This window comes from Cyprinodon tularosa, unplaced genomic scaffold, assembly GCF_016077235.1.
Source record: "Cyprinodon tularosa strain WSP-4 unplaced genomic scaffold, ASM1607723v1 ctg312, whole genome shotgun sequence".
Classification (NCBI taxonomy): Eukaryota; Metazoa; Chordata; class Actinopteri; order Cyprinodontiformes; family Cyprinodontidae; genus Cyprinodon; species Cyprinodon tularosa.
Window position 1 is genome coordinate 691,391 of NW_024039022.1, and position 24,073 is coordinate 715,463.

Sequence of the window (24,073 nt, forward strand, 5' to 3'; positions counted from 1 at the left end):
CAAACCAGAACTACGGAAACCAAACACGAGGAGCCAGGGAGAGACAAGGTAGGTAGACAACAGCATGGGAAGACGGCAATGTCAAGGAACCAACAAAGAGTGACAGCAGAGGGAGAGTATATGTAGCTGACTGAGACAAATGCAGGGTTAACAAGCTGACAAGGAGCAGGTGTGAGAGGAGACAACGAGGGAGCCAAGGGGAAAGGAACACACACAAGAGGGCAAAAGAGGACAACAACAGAAAAACCTGAGAACATAAATCTAGAAACTACAACAAAATAGGAATTAAATAAATAAAACTAGAAAACAAGGAGCAAAGTAAAGCACAACAGAACCAAGGCCATGACAGGTACATCTCTAAAAAACAACAACTATGTATTTGTTAGAGCTAAACTTCATTGCAGGTATGAAACTAAACTGCGATATGGTACTTGGAAATAACTTTGAAAAACAGTATATTTTTATTGCTGTTTTACTAAACTCATAGCAAGCTTAAATGTCATTTGGTGCTTTTCTTACCCCGTCACTCTGCAGCTACTGAAAGTTTTTCTAAATACCCCTGAAGGTCAAGAGACTTCAAATTGATGATTTTCTAATTAGCATTAGGGTGCTGCTGCAGTCTCCTTGGAATATTAATTTACATAAATGAAAGCCCTTTGCAAAAGCAAACAGATTGCAAGAAGATCAACACCATTATGTGTGTCCTCATTGTATGCAAAAACTTCCTTGAATTTCTAACTAGCGAGAGAAAACTTAAAATATAGTCAAATCTGTTTTTTTCTGAGAGTGTTTGTCACAGGTGCCTCCATTTCTACCAAATGCCCATAGCAAAAAGAGAGCTCATGCACTGCCTCTGATTTCTTTTAGGTGCTCTTCATTTTTAACTTCACCTGGTCAAATCGGTTCCAAACGGCTATTTCTTATTATTTATCTTTCATGTCAGGACAAGTGTTTGAATTGATTTGAAATATACTTACTTAAGTAGATATGCAATGTAATGTTTGTATACTCCCTGTTTTAGCATGTTTGGCCAGTCTTTTCTCAAACATTAGAAATAGTTAAGAAATGCAACACATGAATAGTTGTTATTTTAAATCCATTATATCCAGCTGTGGGTTTGTTGAGGAAACCTAGACTTTCAGTGCATTTGCAAGGCTGATTTTATAATAGTGCCAGAGAGCTTGCTTGGTTTCTGAGTCAGAAGAGGCTGGAGCTTAATAAATTATTAAAATGTCAAAAAGGTTGATGGTTTAAAAAAACAAAAAAACATAGAAAACACATAGAGCCAGACCAGAAGTCTTTAACTTCTCCGCCTTTCTTTCAGTTTCCATAAACTTGCTTTAGCTTCATATTGTAGCCATTAGTGATTTTAGCATAGTGAGCACTACTAAAGCATCAGTCTGTGTGTAGTTCCTAAATAATGTAGATTTGTATCGCAAGTCTTTGCATCATTCAAAGGGATTTTCTGTATGTCTGCTTCTGTCTCCTTGAACCCCATTCGGCCTCTGCAGATGGCCTCTCCACTGTCGCTACAAGCATGCTTGGTGTGAGGGATTGCCTTTGAGTCAATGAGTCGATACAATCAGCTAGTTTTCCTTAGATAGAAAACTTTGAATCAATTTGACTGGATGATCTGGTTGAATTCTCTCTTTTAAGTGCTTTAAGATGATGTGTTATGAATTGGAGCTATATAAATGAACTAAACTGAATTTAATTTGTTTTTAACGTGGAAATACTAAGTTGGCTCAATCCTGATTAATCCTTTTTTTTTTTTTTTATAATCATAATTTTATTTTTTTGTTGTAAAGAGACCCCCTGGTGTGAGAAGTGTGTCTTGTTTTTTTGTTTTTTTTGTCCCTGCTCTACAAAATTTAATTCAGAGCACATCGAGTATTACATCTACTAGTTTACCTTTCCATTAACTGTTACCATCATAAGTTTGACTGGGAGAAAACCATCTTGTCTGCCATATTGATTTTTTTTAGAAGAGCTCAACATCCATTTAAATAGGCTACCATTTTGATTTTATTTCTCCTACCAGTCAGTTTATAAGCACATAATAATCAATAATGACAGACATTTCCACATGCCTGGTGCTGTTTGATTGGATTCATTATCATGTTAATGGATGATTACCTGTATAATAAATACAGGGGGGTCTCTGATTGCTGAGGATGTGTGAATAAATAACAGATCAGTGGCCAACTGATTTCTCGGCTTGCAGGATTTTTATTGACTCTCACTTGCATATTTCCTAAATCCAATAACTAAGGGGAGCTTTAACAAGAATGCATAAGAGATGCTGCAATTTAGCTGTTACACAAAATTTGGCCTTTTCATTTCACTGCCTGAGGTTCTTGGAAGTCTGAGTAAAATTGGATGAAATTCAATTTTAGGTTACATTATACAGTCACAGGGCATATTAAGCTGTAGGGTTGAACATCACTATATGGAATGACTAAGACTATTGGCTGACCCAGTAAATGAAAAGCAATGACACAGCAGCTTGTTACAGACTTAAAGCCTACTAAGCTCTGAAGTTATAAAACAGAAAAAGGAATAAATAACGTCACAAAAATCGAGTAAAATCCCAAGCTCAAAGAAATCTATAGAATGAAGATGAAGTAAATAAAGATGTCAAAATAATAGAGGATTATGGGAAGACGAAAAGCAGGCCAAAATGAATTGGGCATCACTTACATCTCCTGAGGCCAAATTGTGAGTATGTGCATACAGTAAATGGTGCATGTCCACCTTTGGGCCGTGGGGAGCAGCCAGATGGCAGAGAAGTCAATTGATGGAGTCAAACATGTTTACGGAGGGTGAGAATGTGTGGACAGAGGCTGGTGTTGGTTTGACAGCACCCTGGTGGTGTGCCATAAATGTCAGGATGTACCGGACTGAGACTGCTTTGATTTCCTGGAGTGTTTATGATAAAGCATTGAATCCTGAAGACCGATTATTCCACTTTTACTTTCATTAGAAGATTAAAAACCCAGTAAAATACCTTTTTTTTTTTTTTATCTAAGCATGAAGAAGATTTTTGTAACTTTTACTATAATATCTAATAAGAAACTCTTAGATAAAACACACCTATTTTTATAGTTTTGGAGTTCAGAAAGCTATTTGGTAGGCAATATCGAATTCAAAACATGATAATAAAACAGCTTCATTTTCCCATTAATGCCATCCTAAATAAGAAAACATGGCTGCCCCTCATGTTAAATTTATTAAATGAAATTAAACTATTTGAAACAGTAAAGGTGTAAATTGTGTGTATGTTTTTCTGTTTCTTTACTTTTAATGTAAAACTGTAAAATATATATAACAAATTTAACAGTATGATGGTTAAATCTCATCCAAAAGAGGACTTTTGGTTTCTCTGAATATTTAGATATTAATCCAAATAACCCCACCACTGTCATCATCACCATCATCACCACCACCACCATCATTATTGTCATCATTTTCATCATCCTCGTTATCACCACAACCATCACATCCTCACCACCATCATCCTCATCATCACCCATCTTCATCATCATCACCATCCTCTTCATCCTCATCATCACGTCATCATCCTTATCATTATTATCCTCATCACCGTCACATTACCAAATTTATTTTTAAAGCACTTTCAACACCTAACAGGACCAAAGTACTTCACACAATTATAAAATACAAGTAGCCAATCATAAAAAAATAAATAAGTAAAGTGGAGTATTATCATTATTATCACCATTTCCACCATCATTATCATCATCACCACCACAACCATCATTGTTGTCATCATCATCACCACCATCATCATCCTAATCGCCATAATCAGCATTGCCGTCATCACCACCACTAACATCATCTATCATCCTCATCATCTTCATCATCATGATCATCACCATCATCATCGTCACCATCGATCAACCTCATCACCCCCTTATTATCATCATCCTCTTCCTCATCATCATCATCGTACTAATCATCATCATATTCACCACCACCAACATCATAAATAATCCTCATCATCCCAATTATCTTCATCATCATGATCACCACCATCATCATCATCATCAATCATCCTCATCATCTTCATCACCATCATCATCGTCAAAATCAATCATCCTTATCACCCCCTTATTATCACCATCATTTATTACTCATCATCATCATCATATTCACCACCAACATCATCAATAATCCTCATCATCCAAATTATTTTCATCATCATGATCGCAATCATCATAATCATCGTCCTATTCATCATCACCACCACCATCATCAATCATCCTCATCAACTTCATCATCATTGTCAACATCACCTCCATCATTATCCTCATCACCATGATCACCAGCAGCACATTATCATCATCACCACCATCATCAATCATCGTCATCATCATAATCATCATCATAATCATCACCACCATCATCAATCATCCTCATCATCTTCATCACCATAATCATCATCACCATCATCAAACATAATCTTCATCATCATAATCATCACCACCATCATCAATCATCCTCATCCTCTTCATCATCATAATCATCACCTCCATCATCAATAATCCTCATTATCCAAATAATTTTCATCATCATGATCGCTATCATCATAATCATTGTCCTATTCATCATCACCACCACCATCAGCAATCATCGTCATCATCATAATCATCATCATAATCATCACCACCATCATCAATCATCCTCATCATCTTCATCACCATAATCATCATCACCATCATCAAACATCATCTTCATCATCATAATCATCACCACCATCATCAATCATCCTCATCCTCTTCATCATCATAATCATCACCTCCATCATCAAAAATCATCTTCATCATCATGATCATCACCATCATCATCGTCACCATCAATCATCCTCATCACCTCCTTATTATCATCATCCTCTTCCTCATCATCATCATCGTACTAATCATCATCATATTCACCACCACCAACATCATAAATAATCCTCATCATCCCAATTATCTTCATCATCATGATCACCACCATCATCATCATCAATCATCCTCATCATCTTCATCACCATCATCATCGTCACCATCAATCATCCTTATCACCCCCTTATTATCACCATCATTATCGTACTCATCATCATCATATTCACCACCAACATCATCAATAATCCTCATCATCCAAATTATTTTCATCATCATGATCGCTATCATCATAATCATCATCCTATTCATCATCACCACCACCATCATCAATCATCCTCATCAACTTCATCATCATTGTCATCATCACCACCATCATTATCCTCATCACCATGATCACCACCAGCACATTATCATCATCACCACCATCATCAATCATCCTCATCATCATAATCATCATCATAATCATCACCACCATCATCAATCATCCTCATCATCTTCATCATCATAATCATTACCACCATCATCAAACATCATCATGATCATCACCATCATCATCGTCACCATCAATCATCCTCATCACCCCCTTATTATAATCATCCTCTTCGTCATCATCATCATTGTACTAATCACCATCATATTCACCACCACCAACATCATAAATAATCCTCATTATCATCATCACCACCATCATCAATCATCGTCATCATCTTCATCTTCATCATCATAATCATCACCACCATCATCAATCATCCTCATCATCTTCATCTTCATCATCATAATCATCACCATCATCATCAATCATCCTCATCATCTTCATTATCATAATCATCACCACCATCATCAATCATCCTCATCATCTTCATCATCATAATCATCACCACCATCATCAATCATCCTCATCATCTTCATCTTCATCATCATAATCATCACCATCATCATCAATCATCCTCATCATCTTCATTATCATAATCATCACCACCATCATCAATCATCCTCATCATCATAATCATCACCACCATCATCAATCATCCTCATCATCTTCATCATCATAATCATCACCACCATCATCAATCATCCTCATCATCTTCATCATCATGATCACTACCACCACCGCCATCATCCTCATTACAATCACCATCACCGATCGTCCTCATCATGATATCCATAATTAACTTAAAATAATCTTCATTATCAACGTGTGTAATTGTTTTACAATGACTCTAAAAAAATATTGGATATGTGTAGATTTAATACACAGAATGCCATTTAAGTGTTAAATATGGTATGGCCATAGTGGTAAACCATTTCTAAGGAAAACAAGCTGATTGAATTGAGTCATGGACTTTGCCTGTCCTGCTGGATGATATTGTGTTGACACTGGATATATTGCTTGCATTTTATCTTAACTGCAATCCCTCACACAGAGTATGCATGCAGCAGCATTGGAGATGAAAAGTTACTATGATTGGTAGGCAAGAATACAGCCGACCCTAAACAAGCTAGACTCCAACGTGTTTAGCATCGGCTAAACCATTTTCCACACCAAAGATGTTTGGTGTGGAAAATGGCAAGAAGGAGTATTCCCTGGACACTCAAGGAAAAACCACCCTTAGTATAGCTTATATTCCCTATGGGATGTATTTAGCCAGTGGAGCCTTTGATGTTGTTGTTAACATCTTTGGTTTTGATCTTGCTAAAGCTTGTTTCCACTTTGACCAGTTATGACTTGAAGCAACCTTTATCTTTGCTTATATTAGAAAATATTTTGTAGGGATCAGGATGAATACGCCTAAAGCTAAAGTACAGTGAAATTAAAATACTGGTTTTAACAAAAGGGCTGGTTTCACAAGTTTTTTACAGTCACTCCCTGGCTTCTGCTTTAACACAAAACCCGTTCTAAAATGAAACAGAGGTGAGGCAGCATCTCTTTGCTAGAACTTAAATTTGGCTTCCAGCTGAGCCCATGTAATTTAAAGCTGGTGAAAATAGAGCATCTGAATATTTGAGACGTGTTTACAGGAAATAGGATTAGACAGTGAAGGTTTGATGATTTTTAAATGCATACCATCATATGGGAGGGAAAAGCTGTTTAATACTGAGCATCCAAATCATTAAATTACCTCAAATTCATTAAAATAATCCACATGAGATTTCTGAGGCAAACAATGTTAGAGTGAACATTGGTGAGTATCAATATAGAGGCTTTACTGCCCCCTAGTGGCAGTGGGTTATGCTCAACATACCTGAGCAAGAAAAGTAGATGAGACTGAGAGCAATGAACCACAGGGAGAGGTAAGGCTTGAAATATGACTGGGAGGCAGTAAGGGGGAAGTAGAGGAAAATAAAAGGCAGTTAAAACCGTTAAAGAGACATTAACTGATCACAAAAAGCAGCAGAGCAAAGCTGAGTGTACCTCTGGGAAATAAATCTAAGGGTGTGGAAAAACATCAGGAGTGGGTCCAGAGGAACAAATAAAGATATATGAGAGACTGAGAGGGAGGAAGAAAAGCAATATACAAAAGAGACAATGATGGCAAGGAGGGTGATCAAAGAGGACACTTATCTTGAGAGCACTGCACAACCTCCCTTCCTTCTTTTCACCTCTGCCTCCTTTTATTCCCATTTACTCAATCGGTTTTACAACCTTAACTCCTTCACTTGTTGATTTTATTCTTCCAAAGACATTTATCCGCAATTAGTAATGCCCCAACATGATTTTGTGGATCATTTCTAATCTCTCTTTTCTCTATACCTTTAAATTGTAGAAACTCTTGACGTTTTCAAGGTTGGTGTGGTAATGAATATCTGTTTGCTGCAGATTAAAACATGCAAAATGGAATTGTAAAATCATTATATTCCCATCAATTTTTTAGAATTATATTTGAAACTGAACGAACAAATAAATAGCGTTTGAAAATCATGTTTTTATCATCTCCTTCTTTTATCTAAGGTAAAACCGTTTTTATCTTTTAACCTCTTTGAGCAGGTTTTACACTCTTTTATTTCTAGCCGTCTGGACTACTGTAACGCACTTTATTCAGGCATTAGCCACCGAGCTCTCTCCCGTCTGCAGTTGGTCCAAAATGCAGCGGCTCGTCTTTTAACAGGGACCAGAAAACATCAACACGGTTCTTGCATCTTTGCACTGGCTCCCTGTTCATTTTAAAATTGATTTTAAGATTTTATTGTTTGTGTTTAGAGCCCTGAATGGGGTGGCTCCTCAATACATCACTGACCTCCTCCAGATTCATTCTCCGGCACCTGCTCTGGGGGTCATCTTCAGTTAATAGTGCCTAAGAGGAGGATTAAAATCAGAGGGGAGAGAGCCTTTTCTGTAGTTTGCCCCAGACTTTAAAATACTTTGCCACTTCATATACATACTGCCTCTACAGTGGAGTGTTTTAAGTCTCGTCTTAAGACCCACTTTTACTCTTAGGCCCTTAACAACGTGTAGTTGTATGGTCCTCTGTGTCCTTTTTAGTTTATTTATTGTTGTATTGTGTTTATGTATTGTGTTGTTGTTTATAATTTGTTATGTACAGCACATTGGAAACTTTTTATGTTGTTAAATGAGCAATTTAAAAAAAGTGGATTAGAGTATCATTGAAATAAAAAGACTGGTATTTCAAACTAGTGTGACTAGTGCTGTTGGTTTGGCTGCTATTATTATTAAACAACATGTGGGGACTACCTAGAAAATCAAGGCTCTTTTTTTAACTCTATGAATCCAAAACCTTCAAATCCAACATATACCTTAACATACAGACATTTGAAGTTCCAAACTCTACTATAAGTCATTCATTATTCCTGGTATCTACTGAAAGACTTATACTAAAGTCCTTTTCTCTCTCACAGACTGAATGAACAACAAACACATCTGGAATTACTGTATCATAACCTCAGAATAATGTATGTTGCTTTTCCTGATCAGAAAAAGATCATATTTTTGAGTGTTACCTGAATATTTGACAAGGCCTAGACCCAGCTGAATCTCTACCAGTTACTCAATTCAATTAAATTCAGTTTATTTCTATAGCGCCAAATTCACAACACATGTCATCTCAAGGCACTTTACAGTTCAACCAGATCATAGAGTCAAATTGATTCAGTTTTCTATCCAAGGAAAACCAGTTGATTGCATTGACTTATTGACTCAAATACAATTCCTCACACTAAGCATGCTTGTAGCGACAGTGGAGAGGAAAAACTCCCTTTTAACGGGATGAAACCTCCAGCAAAACCAGGCTCAGTGTGAGCGGCCATCTGCTGAGGCCGACTATTATACCCGCAGCTGATCTATGGGTGCTTTTTCTTTAACCTCATTCAGCTGACTCAGCATTTCACCCAATGTCTCTCAATTGTTTTACAGCCAGGGCCCTCGGGTCAATTCTATATGATCCACAACTGGCCTCTCTACTAACATCATCTGCCTCACTCCTTGTCTCCCTTCAACCACCCTGCATTCATTTCTACTATCTCCTTTAAAGGGACATATAGTCAATGGTATAACCTGGTCTCTACATTAGTTGCAAACAGGTTTTCTAATTAAATGATGGTGCCTCCTTGGCTCATTAGATATAAATTCTGTGTGCTTTGTGTTTTATTTTTATCTGTTAAAAACATAACAGGACCACATGAGCTGATAAAATATATTAAAATACATAGAATGAGTAAACAGCATTTGAAAGTCGTGAGAAGATTGCTGCTTGAGTTAATGCATACATTTATATGTAGTCTGTTACAGTATGGCAGGCCAATTTGACATTTATTAAGAGCACTCTCCCCTCTGTTGTTAAAATTTTAGATCACTAAAATAGGATTATTTCTGGTCCAAGTAACATACATTTTTGGTAGCAGAAACTGAATTTCAGAAAGTAAAACAACACAATTTTACTTGTAAGAATTAAGTTTCAGATAGCTAGAAATGTTTACTAATATCTGGAATAAATTTCTTCCTAATCCAAATAATCAGTAACAACAGGATTATTAAGATAAAATCATTTCATTTTTTGAAATCCAGAATGTTTATTTTAGATATGAAGAAAGTCATTGTCAGGTCTGAAATTTTAATTTTGACTAGAAAGAAATGTAGAAGATATCAGAAATGCATATTTAGACAAAAAATGTCCACAAATGTAACCACAATAACAAAGTTTTTAAACTTGTATAGTGGCGTACCAACTTATTCTATTTAGGTACAATCCTATGGGAGAGAAGGACATCTGTCAGCAGAAGATCATGTATAAAAACGTTCAACCAGGTAGGAAATTTGCATCATCTCATGGGGTTTCTCCTCATTTTGATTCTGTCTTACATTATACAGTAGGGGGCTGTTTGTGCAGTTGTCTTCTACAATGATCAATGTTCTCTCACCGATATCCAGTTCTGTTAACCTCTTACACCCTAAGGGGGTATAAATAAATTTCTGCCTGACAAAAACACACAAAAGTAAATAACTTATAGCCTCAAAGCTATTAGATTTAAGAAGAAACTTTTGGTACGTCTGTAAAGGTAAGATGTCATAGAATGGTTTTCTGGTGTCAGCACCATTGTAGCTTTGACCCTGCCTGAAATATTAGGGACAAAATACAAAATATTTTGCATTTTTTGAACCTCGCCAAAATTTTCTTTGAAATAAACATTGCAAAACACTACCAAAATATTATTTATAGCACAAAAAAGTAGTACAGACTTTCAAATCTAAATGTTGTGTAAAAATATACAAAATGTGGACTCAATCAGATGAATCATATTTATTTTAGAATGGTATTAGTGAGAAATTTCTTAGGCGGAGAGGCCATTTTGGCACATTTATCCATAAATGTCACCAAACTGTGCCAAATATGTTTTTTACATCAATACTGGGGGTTTGGTAAAATTACGAGGTCATGTAGGGTTCAAGGGGTTAAAGACGTCTGTGTAATGCTGCTAATGTGAGGATGGATAAGGTTGTGGATGTATGTGATGGATAAAGATAACCAAGCATAAAGATAAGTTTCTAAATGTGAAAGGGCATCTTTACCCGGTCTGAGAACCCTCTCCGGAGCTGGTACGCAAATAGTTATTAGTTACACTAAAGGGTTTAAAGTTAACCACACAAAACCTCAGCAGCAGCGACGTAATCCTTCTACATTTTTCACAATATGCAGCACAGCCTGCAGAAAGATTCAAATTGGAGTTCAGAATCTTGCATTAACATGTCGCTATTCACAATTCACTTAGAAAGAAGCAACAATCAGGGATGATTATATACTGTGAAGTCTATTTTATGTTAGAGACTCACTGCAGTGAGAACTATTTTATTTCCACAGAGATCATTTGGCTTTGACTTTGCAGCTGAGTTGCAAGGAGGAACTCTTTTTTTTTTATATGAGCGTATAAAAGGAGATTGCAGAATACAGAGATATATATGGGTTTTCCATCTCTATGTTGCTCTTTCTTAAACAAGATCAGAGGTGGAAAGCAGCCTGGCTAACAAGTGTCTCCAGCATCCGCCCAGAGTGTTTATAGATCCCAGCAAGACAGAGAAAAAGGCAGGTGCTATTCATGGAGTCTGATAAGTAATGAGCTGAGAGCAGGAAGAAATGATATAAGAATAAACTGGTTAGTTACTTTTCAAAATATGGATGCTAAGCAGGCAGTGGAGCTTAAAAATAATACATTTGAAGAATTCTAGTTAAGCAAATAAAAACCAAAACTGTCAAGGAGAAAGCTCCTGTTGAGCTAAAGCACATTTCCTGTTAGGAATTGGTAGCTTTTAATAGTGAACAACAGAAATTCAGCAAGATTAAAGAGACTTAGGTGAAATTTAGTTTAAAATAGTTTAAAAAGCTCAAACTGAATAAAACAGGTGGCTTGAAGATTTACTGAGCATTGTTTGTTTGGCTTAAACAAATATAATCAGCTAAAAAATGATAAGAGTGTAAACATACAAGCTGGTTAGACTTGTTGGTGAGACTGAGACAAATAAAGGAGAATACTGGAACAGCTGAATACACTTAACAAGTTAAAAAGTTGATTTCACCTGGTTATGAAGGTTTTTGCATTTTAAGGTAAATTCAATAGTACATTTCTTTATCTATATGTGACAGGATTATACAAAGGGATACTGTAAATTCTGCCAAAATTAGAAACAAGGTCTTAGGTGTTCTAACAAAAGCCGGGACACTCTGGCCAGCACCTGCCACATCTTGGTGGCAGCCCACCAGCTGGATCGTTCCTCATTCTCTGGGCACGGACTGTACTAGTAAACTAGGTTAGTGACTGACATTCATAATCTTAATCAGTTAGAATTACGTAGTCACTAACCTGTGTTTCTTTCTGCAAAGTTTCCTGTGATAGACACCAGTGTTGTAGTACTCGAGATCGGTCTTGGTCTCAAGACCAGTCTCGAGACCATTTTTTAATGGTCTCAGTCTCGTCTCGGACTTGACCGCATTTGGTCTCGGTCTTGTCTCGGTCTCGGGCGCTGAGGACTCGGCAATTTATTTCAAGACCGGTCAAGACCACAACTGTGGAAATAACTTTAATCATCAGAATATTATCAGTTTCTTTAAGATCCTTCTTTTTATTGGATGCTTGGATTCAAATCCAAGCAATAACCTGTCTCATTGGTAAATGCAGTGAAGGAGATCAATCTATTTTTTTCAACAAATTATCTGTCTCATAACATATTTCACAACTTGGTGACAGATATAGATTTATTTAAAGCTGCAGTCTGTAACATTGAGAAGAGAGCAGACTTCGACTGAAAATTTGAAGAAAAACAGGTTTCACTCCACTCCCCCACCCTCTCTGCTTCACTCATGCCCCACCTCCAAGCTCCACCCCTCTCACAGCATCTGCGCGGCTACCGCATGCGACCAGAAGGGGGGGGGGGGGGGGGGGTCGGGATTCAGCGTGTGTGAGCTGTGATTGACACTCCATCAGACGCTCCTCTGGCTGTGATTGGTTGTTTTGACTCGTCCCGAATTATTCTTTCCAGATTGAAATACAGGCAGTATGCGGTACCAATTGAAGCAGTTTTTTTCACAGGTTACATATCACATGTACTGCTGTCTGGGCATAGGGACAGTTTTAGCCAATATGACTTTTTAAAAACTTACAGACTTCAGCTGTAAGAAAAGTTATATAATATAGCTTTAATCTGTATATGAGAGAGAAACAAGAGAAATGATTGGAATTTTTTTCAGTTTTACACATTTTACAGAATTTTGCTGCTACAGTAGATCCGCAGACTGTTCATTTTTAACAAACACTTTTTGAGTAATCTCACTTCCTGTCTTGCCTCAAATATTGGGTCCTTCTGTTCTGAGTCGTGACATTCTTAGATTTTTATGGTTTGATTTTTTTTGCCAGTGAGGAACACTAGCCAAAAGGTTTTTGAAGGCCTCTGCATTTATAAACAAACGTCAACTCTTCACACTTATTTATTCCAGTGCCTCTCTTAAATACATTTAGATGTTTATTGGAAAGCAAAGACTGAATTTTTTTTTTTTTTTTGCAAAGATGGAAAAGGAAAACAGCCTTATTAAAAGCTATACTGAGTCAACCATTCAGAGCAACATAAAAAGAGACGCATCAATCCTGTTAAAATTAGAAATTTAGAAAAAAAATTATTTTTTTTCCATAGAACTAATGTGCAAATAATATGCAAATGAGTTGTGGATCAAAAGGGACAGAAAAGTAATACGTGCTTAAAATTGTCAAACTACAAAGAAGAGGGAGATTTTGATTGACTAAAAGAGCGGAGGGATAACAGATGTGCTGAGAATCAATGGAGACAGCATAGGCTGTAAAGCCGAAATATTATTTGGTCTGATGCTCAGCAGTCTGTTTATTTTACAGAGTTCTCAAAGCCATGGGAGGAAGCAGCCAACGAGGCATGAGAAAGGATTGAAGGGGAGGAAACTGGGCTTGCCTGAACCGTCAGTTCAGACGGTGGTAAAGCTGGGAAGCCTGCATACACACTCACAAGGCTGCATGCTGTGACCAGGTGGTTACAGTGTAATCATTGAACAATGATTACTATATCTTTCAACTGAGACAGATGATCCCACCCTGTAACTGCTGAACCTAAAATGTGGAAGCAGGGTGAAATTTTCTTTGCTTGTCGCAATTTTTCTCAAATTACCACATTCTCGGGGCAAAAAAAAATCCTAGTTGAGTACTTGAGTGTATGTTATTAGGATTTCACCAGATGGACCTTTGGAATTTTGGTAGAAGCCACGACAGAATCTTTTTATGGAACCATTGTTGGGACACTCGTCTCAGTGTGCACACACAACATGCAGACAAAAAATTATAGCCTATACACTTATGAAAAACTAAGCACAGTTAGAAGACACCATAGATTGAAGACTGTCAGGAGTTATAGTTAAAATATAAACACCATTATAGAAAAACAGGGGGGATAATGAAAAATAGCAAACATTTTGAGGTAATCACTCTTTAAAGGGATATTGTGTATGATTTACTGCCATTTACAAGCGAAATTGAGGTAATACACTCAAGCACTTTACTCTAGTACGTCAATGCCTAAACCCCATATTGCAGCAACTGTAGCTGCCTCGTAACAGTGTTGGCCTAGTGGTTAGTGATTAGAGCAGTGCACTTGTGCTCTAAAGAAGATTGCAAATGCCCGGTTCGATCCCCACAGCCTGCGCATTCACTTTCGAGCAAGAACCTTAACCCCACAGTTTTCCCTGGGCACCGCAAAATGGCAGCCCACAGCAGAGATAGATTTCTCCAATTTAAGATCAATAAAGTTCTATCTTTTTTATTATTATTATGAGTCGAAAAGCCTTTACAAGGTAGATTTAACATAACATCCAAAGTGATGTTAACTCTATTAAAACTGGGATTTACTGTAATGAAAATCCAGCATTCACAGCAGCTTTCAAAGCTACTAAACCTACATAAACCTACAATTCTGTATCAAAAAGATTTGTATATGTTTGCTGGATTGACTTTTCTGCCTTCTATGGTAACGAGCAGCAATGTCTGATTAAACCAAATGGAAAAAGTTAGTTTTAGGCTTATTTAGGCAGTACAGCTCACTTAGAGCCTTCCATCTGGAGAAGGCTTATTCTTATTCTCTTTTTTTTCTGTTTCTGATTCCGTTGTGTTGAAGTTCTCTTTTTTTCCATTTTTGGGAATGGTGAAACCGTTTCTTGTGTTGCTGCTGCCTTATTCTTGGTCCTATATATTGTGCTGCAGTAGAACAGACTTTCAGCTGTTGGGTTAGCATCTCCAAACGATCTTCACAGCCGCAAGCAAGGGGAAAGGCACTGTCATTCCCACATTAGTACTATTTTATCCCTCGCCAGCGTCTGTACTTTTAAAATACCTGACTGTCGTGCCGCTTCCCGAACGGTTGACCAGCCTCATGTATATTCTAATATAAAACTCTTTGCTTATGAAACTGTATCTGAATATTGGTGGAGGTAATAATAACCCATAATGACACATAGACCGGCGACCTGTCCAGGGTGTACCCTGCCTCTCGGCCATTGACAGCTGGAGATAGGCACCAGCACCTCTAACTACCCCAGCAGGGATAAGCGTAACAGAAAAAGGATGGATGGACACATATGTAAAAGCAGTCAGTGATTTCTGGCAGAAATTATTACACAATATCCCTTTAACAATGCTAGATATGTCAACAAAGTAACAGATTGCCCTCCATGTCATCATAGCATTGGCAAAGTCATACTAAAGATTAAAAAAACTGAAAACTAGAAAAAGATAAATAAAAAAAACTGGAAGAAAGCCTGTAAGTGGAGACAAAGAGTTTCGGCTGAGGTAGAAACCTTTTCCAACAGGATAACAACCTGAGATATACAAATAGTTTTTACCCCAAGATTTTTTTATCTTCTTTTTTTGGAATACATTTTTGAAATCACAAAAAGCAAAAATAAATCCCCTCCGTAGACATTTAATGCTTTGTGTTTGTAAAAAAAAAAAATGTGTTAAAGCTCCAGGGGTGTCAATACTTTAGCAATGTACTGCATGTGCCGACTGTGGAGCAGATTTTCACAGCTGGTCCGTCTGACCCAGATCGCAGCAACGTCTGAGCAAACCTCCTCCTACTCAGCTCTGTCAGGAGGCTGTCATATCAAAATGCCTTTCTAAAGAGGGTCTACTGAAAAAGCGCTGCCGTGAGGCCGTGGCCAACCACTTGTGTGGCTTTTCAAAATTGGCAGGAACATCAATGGTGGAGGTTAGCTGAGCATTTATCAGCTCCCCATATGGCTTTTTTTTGTTTAATATGTAAAGCTAAGGCTTATACTCCTAAATGAGCAAAAAAAAAATCAAATTTTGATCAAAGAAATAATGCAGACAGTCAGGGACAGCGGGGAAAAGGGATGATCAGTGTCAGATACTACAGACTAGACCTCAGATAAAAGAACCGATGAAATGGCTTTAGGTTACACTGAGGAAAACTATTATCAAGCAGATAAAGAGATAAAGAAGGATACAGTGTGAGCAGCCAGACTGTATTGATAAAGAGGAAAGGAGAAAAAGAATCAGCTTCAGATCGTAGGAGAGGAACGAGAATCACATGGGGCATTTGAATAGAAAAGACATAGATAATCACATGCTAATGTAACAACAAAGGATAGATTGCCCTCCGGGGGGAGCTATGCAACAGCAAGGAGCCTCTGTATGAAAACCAATGAAGAGGGGAAATTTTTATTTTAAAACGCCCTTTATTAAACCGCCGCAATGCGTGCAGTTCCACGATGGTTCATATGCAGTCATTACAGTCAAGCCAGATTCACATCATCCCACCTCTGGCTGCGTCTGAACATACCCAAACAAGAGCAGATGCCTCCTGGAGGGTGCAGAAGGATGACAAAATGAGAAGAAATTCCCCACCTGGGTTTGGCTTGACCTCAAGGTTGGGTGAGCAGAAGGACGGGGTCAAGAGCAGGGGAAAAAATGTATCACAAGAAAATGAAGCTGAGGACAGAACTATCAGAAACATTAGAAAAAAGGGGAGGGGGGGTATGAAGGACAGAAGCACTGAGGAGCAAGAAGAGGTGATGACTGCAGACAGGCACGAGTGGGTGGAGGGAGTGATTAGATTTTATGTAAAAGGGATAAAATGGGGAGATTTGGTGCAAATGATGTAATTACTCAAGTGAATGAGTGTTTAAAAAAAGTGATGTCAGGAACTTGTGTGAGAAGAGCGCCTTCAAACGAGTCCAGAGCATCAAAGAGAATACCGTAGGAGGGGAGGAGCAAATGTATGCAAAGCTCTGAGTAATTGTAAAATATGAGATAAAATTTACTGAGTGGTTTCATGTAGGCAGAAACATAACATTAATGGTTTGGGCTGAACTGTTTAAAACCAAAAGGAGGATCTCAAGAGGAGGTTATGAATGAACACAAACAGAAAGAAGAAAAGGGTTGAAAAAGGTTCTTCCACGGAACTCTTTAAAGAGGAGCAGAACTCAGATCTAACAAAAACAATAAAAAACAAGGTCTAAAGTTTGGGCTTCTATCATAAACGTATCTCACCAATCTTCTCTTTTTCTATCGTCCAGGATTGTTTATCATATGTAGTCATAATTCTGCCTTTTCTGGGCTTTTTTTTCTATTAAGTTATCTTTTTAAATTTTTTGTTACAATTTGTTTAATGTCTTTCTGTAGTTTCTAAGTGACTGGTTTCATTTTCATTCTGTATCATTCTAGTTATTGTTTTGGTTGTACTTGAGTTCTTATGTATTTCTTGTTTACTCCTTGTTGCCCCCTTGTGTCAGTCTCCATCCCCCTAGCTCCCTTCTAGGTCCTTCTGTCCACACCTGCTCCCAATCAGTTGATTACACCATTCTTTGTTCTGTTTGGCATTTATACTTCTCTGTAGTAGTAGTTGCTGTTTATTTCATTTCTTCATTCCCTCCTTAACCTATGTGTCCCCCTGTCTTCTGGGTCCTGTGTTCCTTGATCAGTAATTTTTAGATATATGCTTCTGTTGCCACTATTATTAGATCTGCAAGAAACCCCCTCAGCTCCCATCTCTGCATTTGGGTTCTCTATAAACCTCCACACAACCTGACATATATAAGAGTTCAAGTTTTTCAGCTTTACACTCATACCCCTCTCTACAGCTACAACCACCAATGTATTGTAATCAGATCTTGCATGATGGTCCATTTCAAAAAAATTGAACAATTATTTAATTAAAGGGAAAATGGTAATATAAATAAGACAAGTCTTTTATTCTAACATCCCAAAACAAAATCCCGTAAAGCCAACAGCCTTCAGAAGGCATTGTGGATTTTCTCTTAAAGGAATAGTACACCCAAAACATGATTAGCCTTAATTTTCTACTCACCTCCATGCTGAACAACACTCTGGAGTACTTTTTTGATATCTCAAATGCATCTGGAGATCTGGGAGACTTCTTGCTGTCTGCTGACATTCAAATAATGGAGGTCTATGGCGCCCGAGACAGAAAGGTCCACAAAAGTCCACAAAAACTTGTCAATATTCCTCCATACTGCTCGTCCAATGTAATCCAAGTGTCCTGAGTGGGTAGCATCCAGAATTTACTCGAAACGAAGTCATTTAGAACGTTTTAGAGCCTAAACAGTAGTGTATAGGATTTCCTAATAGCGCCCCCATGCGCGCTCACGATTCTACGGAAGCCGGCAGACCAAACCAGCGCATTCAGCTCGGCAAAGAACTCATGCTCTTCCTCAACACTGAAGTCCTCAGACATTTTTCTTTCGTTGTTTCTTTCTTTGCACAGGTAAACAGCACATTTCTTCTTCTACGCTTGCATTATCGGCAGACCAGACGCTGAATGCGCACTTCCTTCCGGTTTGGTCTGCCGGCTTCTGTAGAATCGTGAGCGCGCATGGGGGCGCTATTAGGAAATCCTATACACTACTGTTTATGCTCTAAAAACATTCTAAATGACTTCGTTTCGAGTAAATTCTGGATGCTACCCACTCAGGACACTTGGATTACATTGGACGAGCAGTATGGAGGAATATTGACACGTTTTTGTGGACTTTTATGGACCTTTCTGCCTCGGGCGCCATAGACCTCCATTATTTGAATGTCAGCAGACAGCAAGAAGCCTCCCAGATCTCCAGATGCATTTGAGATATCAAAAAAGTACTCCAGAGTGTTGTTCAGCATGGAGGTGAGTAGAAAATGAAGGCTAATCATGTTTTGGGTGTACTATTCCTTTAAGGCCTCATATGTTTTCTTGGAGAACATCAGTGACTAGAGAGCATCATGAAAGCCAAAGAACACAAATTGCAGTGACCAGACTTGAATCTCAAAAAGCATTTAAAGACAATTACAAGGTCGGCTTTCTATCATCTGAAGAACATTTCCAGGATTAAAGGAATAATGTCTCAGCATGATCTGGAAAAACTAATCCATGTGTTTATTTTTAGTCGAATTGATTACTGCAACAGTGTTTTCACTAGTGTTGCGCCGATGCCATTTTTTGGCCCCGATACCGATACCCGATACCTGGCTGTGCAGTATCGGCCGATACCGATACCATTATAATGTAAAATAATTGCCATCATGGCTTTGTCAAGCTGCTGCCTACCTTTGTGAAGCAGGAAAAAATCTAATACAAAGTGAATCCAGTAGAACTTTTTATTGCCTACCAGGAGTGGGTGACAATAGTTGAATAAACTTATGGCTCTCAAAATGATATCGGTGCCCTATTTGTTGGTACTCGCCGATACCGATACCACCATTTTAGGGCAGTATCGGGGCCCTGTCCGATACTGGTATCGGTATCGGTGCAACACTAGTTTTCACAGGTTTGCCTAAAAAGTGGATCAGACAGCTGCAGCTGATCCAGAGCGCTGCTGCCCGTGTCCTCACTAAGACTAAGAGCACATCACGCCAGTTCTAAAGTCCTTCCACTGGCTCCCTGTATCTCAGATAATAGACTTTAAAATACTTCTGTTAGTCTATAAATCTCTGAATGGCTTAGCACCTAAATACATCACAGACTTGCTATCAGTGTATCAACCCTCCAGACCACTCAGGTCTTCTGGCTACAGCCTGCTCTGCATACCTAGAACCAGAACTAAACATGGAGAAGCAGCGTTTAGTTCCTATGCTTCACTTATCTGGAACAAACATCCAGAAAACTGTAAAAGAGCGGAAAGCCTGAGTTCCTTTAAATCAAGACTAAAAACCCACTTGTTTAGGATTGCCTTCGACTGTTCTAGTTAAACAGTTCAACTGAAACATCATTAGTTCAACTTTTTTTATTTTCTTTAGTCCAACTGTTTTTAATGTTCTTTTTTGTTTCTGCATTTTTTATTTCATTTTTTTCCTACTTCCTTTGATTCTGTTTTATTTTCCTATATTTTAATCATGTAAAGCACTTTGCATCGTCTTTGTAGTGAATTGTGCTATACAAATACATTTGCCTTGCCTCAAAAGAGTTATGCTATATAAAAAAAGGTCCTTAAGCTTTGAACATTTTGCAGTCTGTTCAATTCAACATATGTAAATCAAAGGGGCAAGGCAGAGAGAAAACTATCTCAGAGCTACTTCTGCAGTTTGCCAAAAGCCATAAACAGGACACAGCAAATAAATGAAAGTAGGAGCTCTAGATAACACCTGGATAAATGTTTTTGCCAATGCAAATAATAAGATCCGAAATAACAAGCCTTTAATTTGTGTCAGACTTCAACAAGGAAGACTGGGGGTTGCAGATAAACACAAAAGGAGCACAGAAGTACTGATCTAGAAGGACTTTCTATTTTGGAGAAGGTAATAGTAAACTGGCTGCATTGTTGGCTCTGTCTAGAAAATGAATACAGTGGAGCAGAAGAGCTCTAAGCCGATTTAGGTTTGTACACTCTTACTGTACATGTTCAAAATCTTTACTAAATCTGGGCTCCATGCTTCACAAATATTCACTGCTTTTTGATCATCTCTAAAATACCAATAAAATTAAAGATTGTGTCGGTAACATAAGATTTATAAAAATCCTTTACAGAGATGATGACATCTGCAAAGCGATTTATGCAGAGACATGTTTTAATTGCATTAGCTATTATAGAATAAAAAAAAAAAAGCAAAAGGCTAATTGAACTCATCCTTCCATCACAGCTGTGGTTCAGATGACTTACAGCATGCTAAAAGTGGGATGGCCAAATTGGGTTTCCCTTCTTAATTAGGCCAATTAATTTGGAAATATAAGCAACGACCACGAGGGCTTCGCCAGGTCATTTAGGGATTACACAGAGAAATTAAGAGTTGTGGGAAGAGACAGAGAGAGAGTAGCAGGAGTTCATGAGGAAAGAAAGCATTCAGGAGGACTTCCTTGATAGATACCCTCACAATCCGTTTAAATGTTATCACTTAGTGATTCAAGGGCTGAGGATAATTACCCATTTGTGGTAATTCATCCAAATCAATCACTCCTTTTGGGAGTCAGTGAACTGAAAACAAAGCCTGCCATCTGACGCGCTTTCTGCAGCTGACAGGCGTTCACGTTAATCTGCCATGAAAAACACATGAAAGGATGCAAAATAGAGATGCAAGGGAAATAAGAGAATCATTTTATGATGGAAATTTTTTCTTTTTAATGCCCATTAGCGTCTTTTATTGGATTTAAACTTCCCAGATGCTTCTGTAACTACCAATGTAGCAAGCAGCTTTTTACTTGACAATTTCCTTAAAATCACTCTGAAGAATATTTCAAACTCACCTCCACAAAGAGGAAGCAGGGCACAATGTAAGTGCTGGTTTTTAGCTGGCCTCTGTCTGCAGGAAGGTTCCTCATGGGCCTCCCCTGAGATGGTCGCTGACTGTCCATCATCTGTGGGAGTTACAGCACACTGTAAGGCTTTTGTCTATCAAATGCATTCCTGTTTAATGAAATTTAACATTCTGAGCATAAAGAAAGCTATAAACCAGTGTAGCTGCTAGCTTTAAAAATAACTAATTTTGGACCCTTTGAAAAACCTTGGATGGAATAAGTACAACACAAAGGTAGTCAACACACAAAAATGACCAATTCATCTATTTCTCTCCTGCAATCCTCGCAGATATGCAGCTGGTTTATCTCTAGGCGCATGGATGGATGGATGGATGGATGGATGGATGGATGGATGGATGGATGGATGGATGGATGGATGGATGGATGGATGGATGGATGGATGGATGGATGGATGGATGGATGGATGGATGGATGGATGGACGCACAAACGGATGGATGGAGGGAATTGATCAGGCTTGATTGCTGGTGGGATCATTTGTTCCATGTTTTTTTCTTATGTTCTGATGAAGCTAACTACATATATTTTCTCCCAAATTGGACATTAAACAGCCAAGGGGCAGGTCATTTGTTGCTTCGAGCATTCCCCTTAATCTGTTACTTCTTTCAATTAGCTTGTGACCACTTCCTGCAGCATTGATCCATAGGTGTAATAGAGGTTTTGTTGCACTAAAGCAGTGGTCTGCAACCTGCACCTCCAGATCCACATGTGGCTCTTTGGAGCCTCTACAATGGCTCTTAATACAGGCTAAAAATTATATAGAAAACTAACTGATTTTCTATAATAACAAATACTAGTCTTTGCAGCTTTAGCCGTTTTATAAAGATATTAGAATTGAATTTTCACAACAAAAGTAAAAAGAACCAGAATTTTTTTTTTCTTTTAGTATTTCTATTGTATGTGTTGTAGCATTATGTTTCTTTTGTAAATCAAAATAGAAGAAAATCACTGCTTAAATTGTATGAATCATTTTATTTTTTTCCTTATTTTAAGAGCTGAAAATACAAATAAACTCTGGGCTGATTAAGATGGAAACAGATTTCCTATGAGAGGTTTTTAATCATAGAAAATAATCGGCTGTGTTTCATTAAAAGATTTCTATTGCTTCCACTGTGATCCAGAACCCAGGCACTCAGGTTGAAGTTTATAGTGTTCACCTGCACAAAAAGACAGCGGCCTTTTAATATGTTCCTGAAGAGTATTGAGTGACGGACACTTATACGGGTTTCACTGAATGGGAAACATTTAAGTTTCAAGTTATTTGGTGACAGTATAAACAAAGCTGCAAATAATTCAGTTAATTTAAAACCAATAGACAACGGATAACCAAGGCATAAAATTATTGAGTAAAGAAAGGCCCTGGATACCCATAGAGTCAGACTTCAATCACAAGACAGAGGAAGGGGCACACTTCTTTGGCTGATTTAACCCGCCTGTTGGATGTCGTATTGTTTTATCTAAAGTCTCAGTTAAATCAGACAGATTTCCTACAATCCAAGTGTCTATAGCCACTTGATCTTTAAAGAGATGTGTTTTAAGTAAAGCAAGATAAAACTGTTCAGATCTGATATGTTTAAGACAATCCTAACAATAAGTAGGATTGCCTTAAACAATAATTATTTTTTCTCTTTTATGAAACCCTGGTTTACACCCAGGGTTTAGATCATTCAAACTAGTTAAACTATACTACAAAAGTATGAGTGAATGAATGACTGACTGACTGACTGACTGACTGAATGAATGAATGAATGAATAGGAATTAATTTCAGAATTTTTTTTTTTTTTTTTTACAAACAACAATAAAGAACAATAAATGAATCAACAAAATACACGAATAAGAGACTAGTTAACAGCAGCGCTTGAAAAGTTCACTTAAGGCAAAAGAACAGGGAGCTAGAAGAGGTTTCACCCCTCATCCCCTCATCCAAAAGGCTTCCTCAGTTCTAACGAGCAGTGGGTAGCACTGCCATATGTCCATAGGTTGCTGAAGTCTCTGAAAAACTCAGTAGGCTTTTCAACCAGCACCATATCCCTGTGCACTTCAACCTGGTGTGAGATCAGATATTAGACTGTGCCTTTTTTTTTTCTCAGCCAAATAAAAGAAACCTTGGACCTGTATCTCTGCTGGAGTTATGTGGGGAGTTGGGAGTGAGATGACGGAGAGCGGTTGTCTCCTAACTCTAGACAAGGGTGAGATAAATTGAATGAGGCATATTACAGAAACCGCTCTGATTAGGGAAGTACCGACCCATCAGAACCTCCTAATGATCATTAACACCCCAGGTGACTTTCTTGGCCAATCGAGTAGGAGGGATCAGAGTCACCATTTGGTTCCCATCATTTTTAGTTAGACCTAAATTATATTAATCTCAAAGCTCCCCATCACTA

At 37.9% G+C, this 24,073-nt stretch overlaps 1 protein-coding gene across 2 annotated transcripts in view; it reads right to left on the reverse strand.

Moving 5' to 3' along the window:
* Window positions 1-24,073, reverse strand: part of plppr2b (phospholipid phosphatase related 2b) — a 112,362-nt gene that overhangs the window by 81,204 nt on the left and 7,085 nt on the right. For both annotated transcript variants that reach the window (XM_038292415.1, XM_038292417.1), the window contains exon 2: window positions 21,616-21,726. In XM_038292415.1, the coding sequence (XP_038148343.1) occupies window positions 21,616-21,726 (111 nt within the window). The remainder of the gene's footprint in view (window positions 1-21,615; window positions 21,727-24,073) is intronic.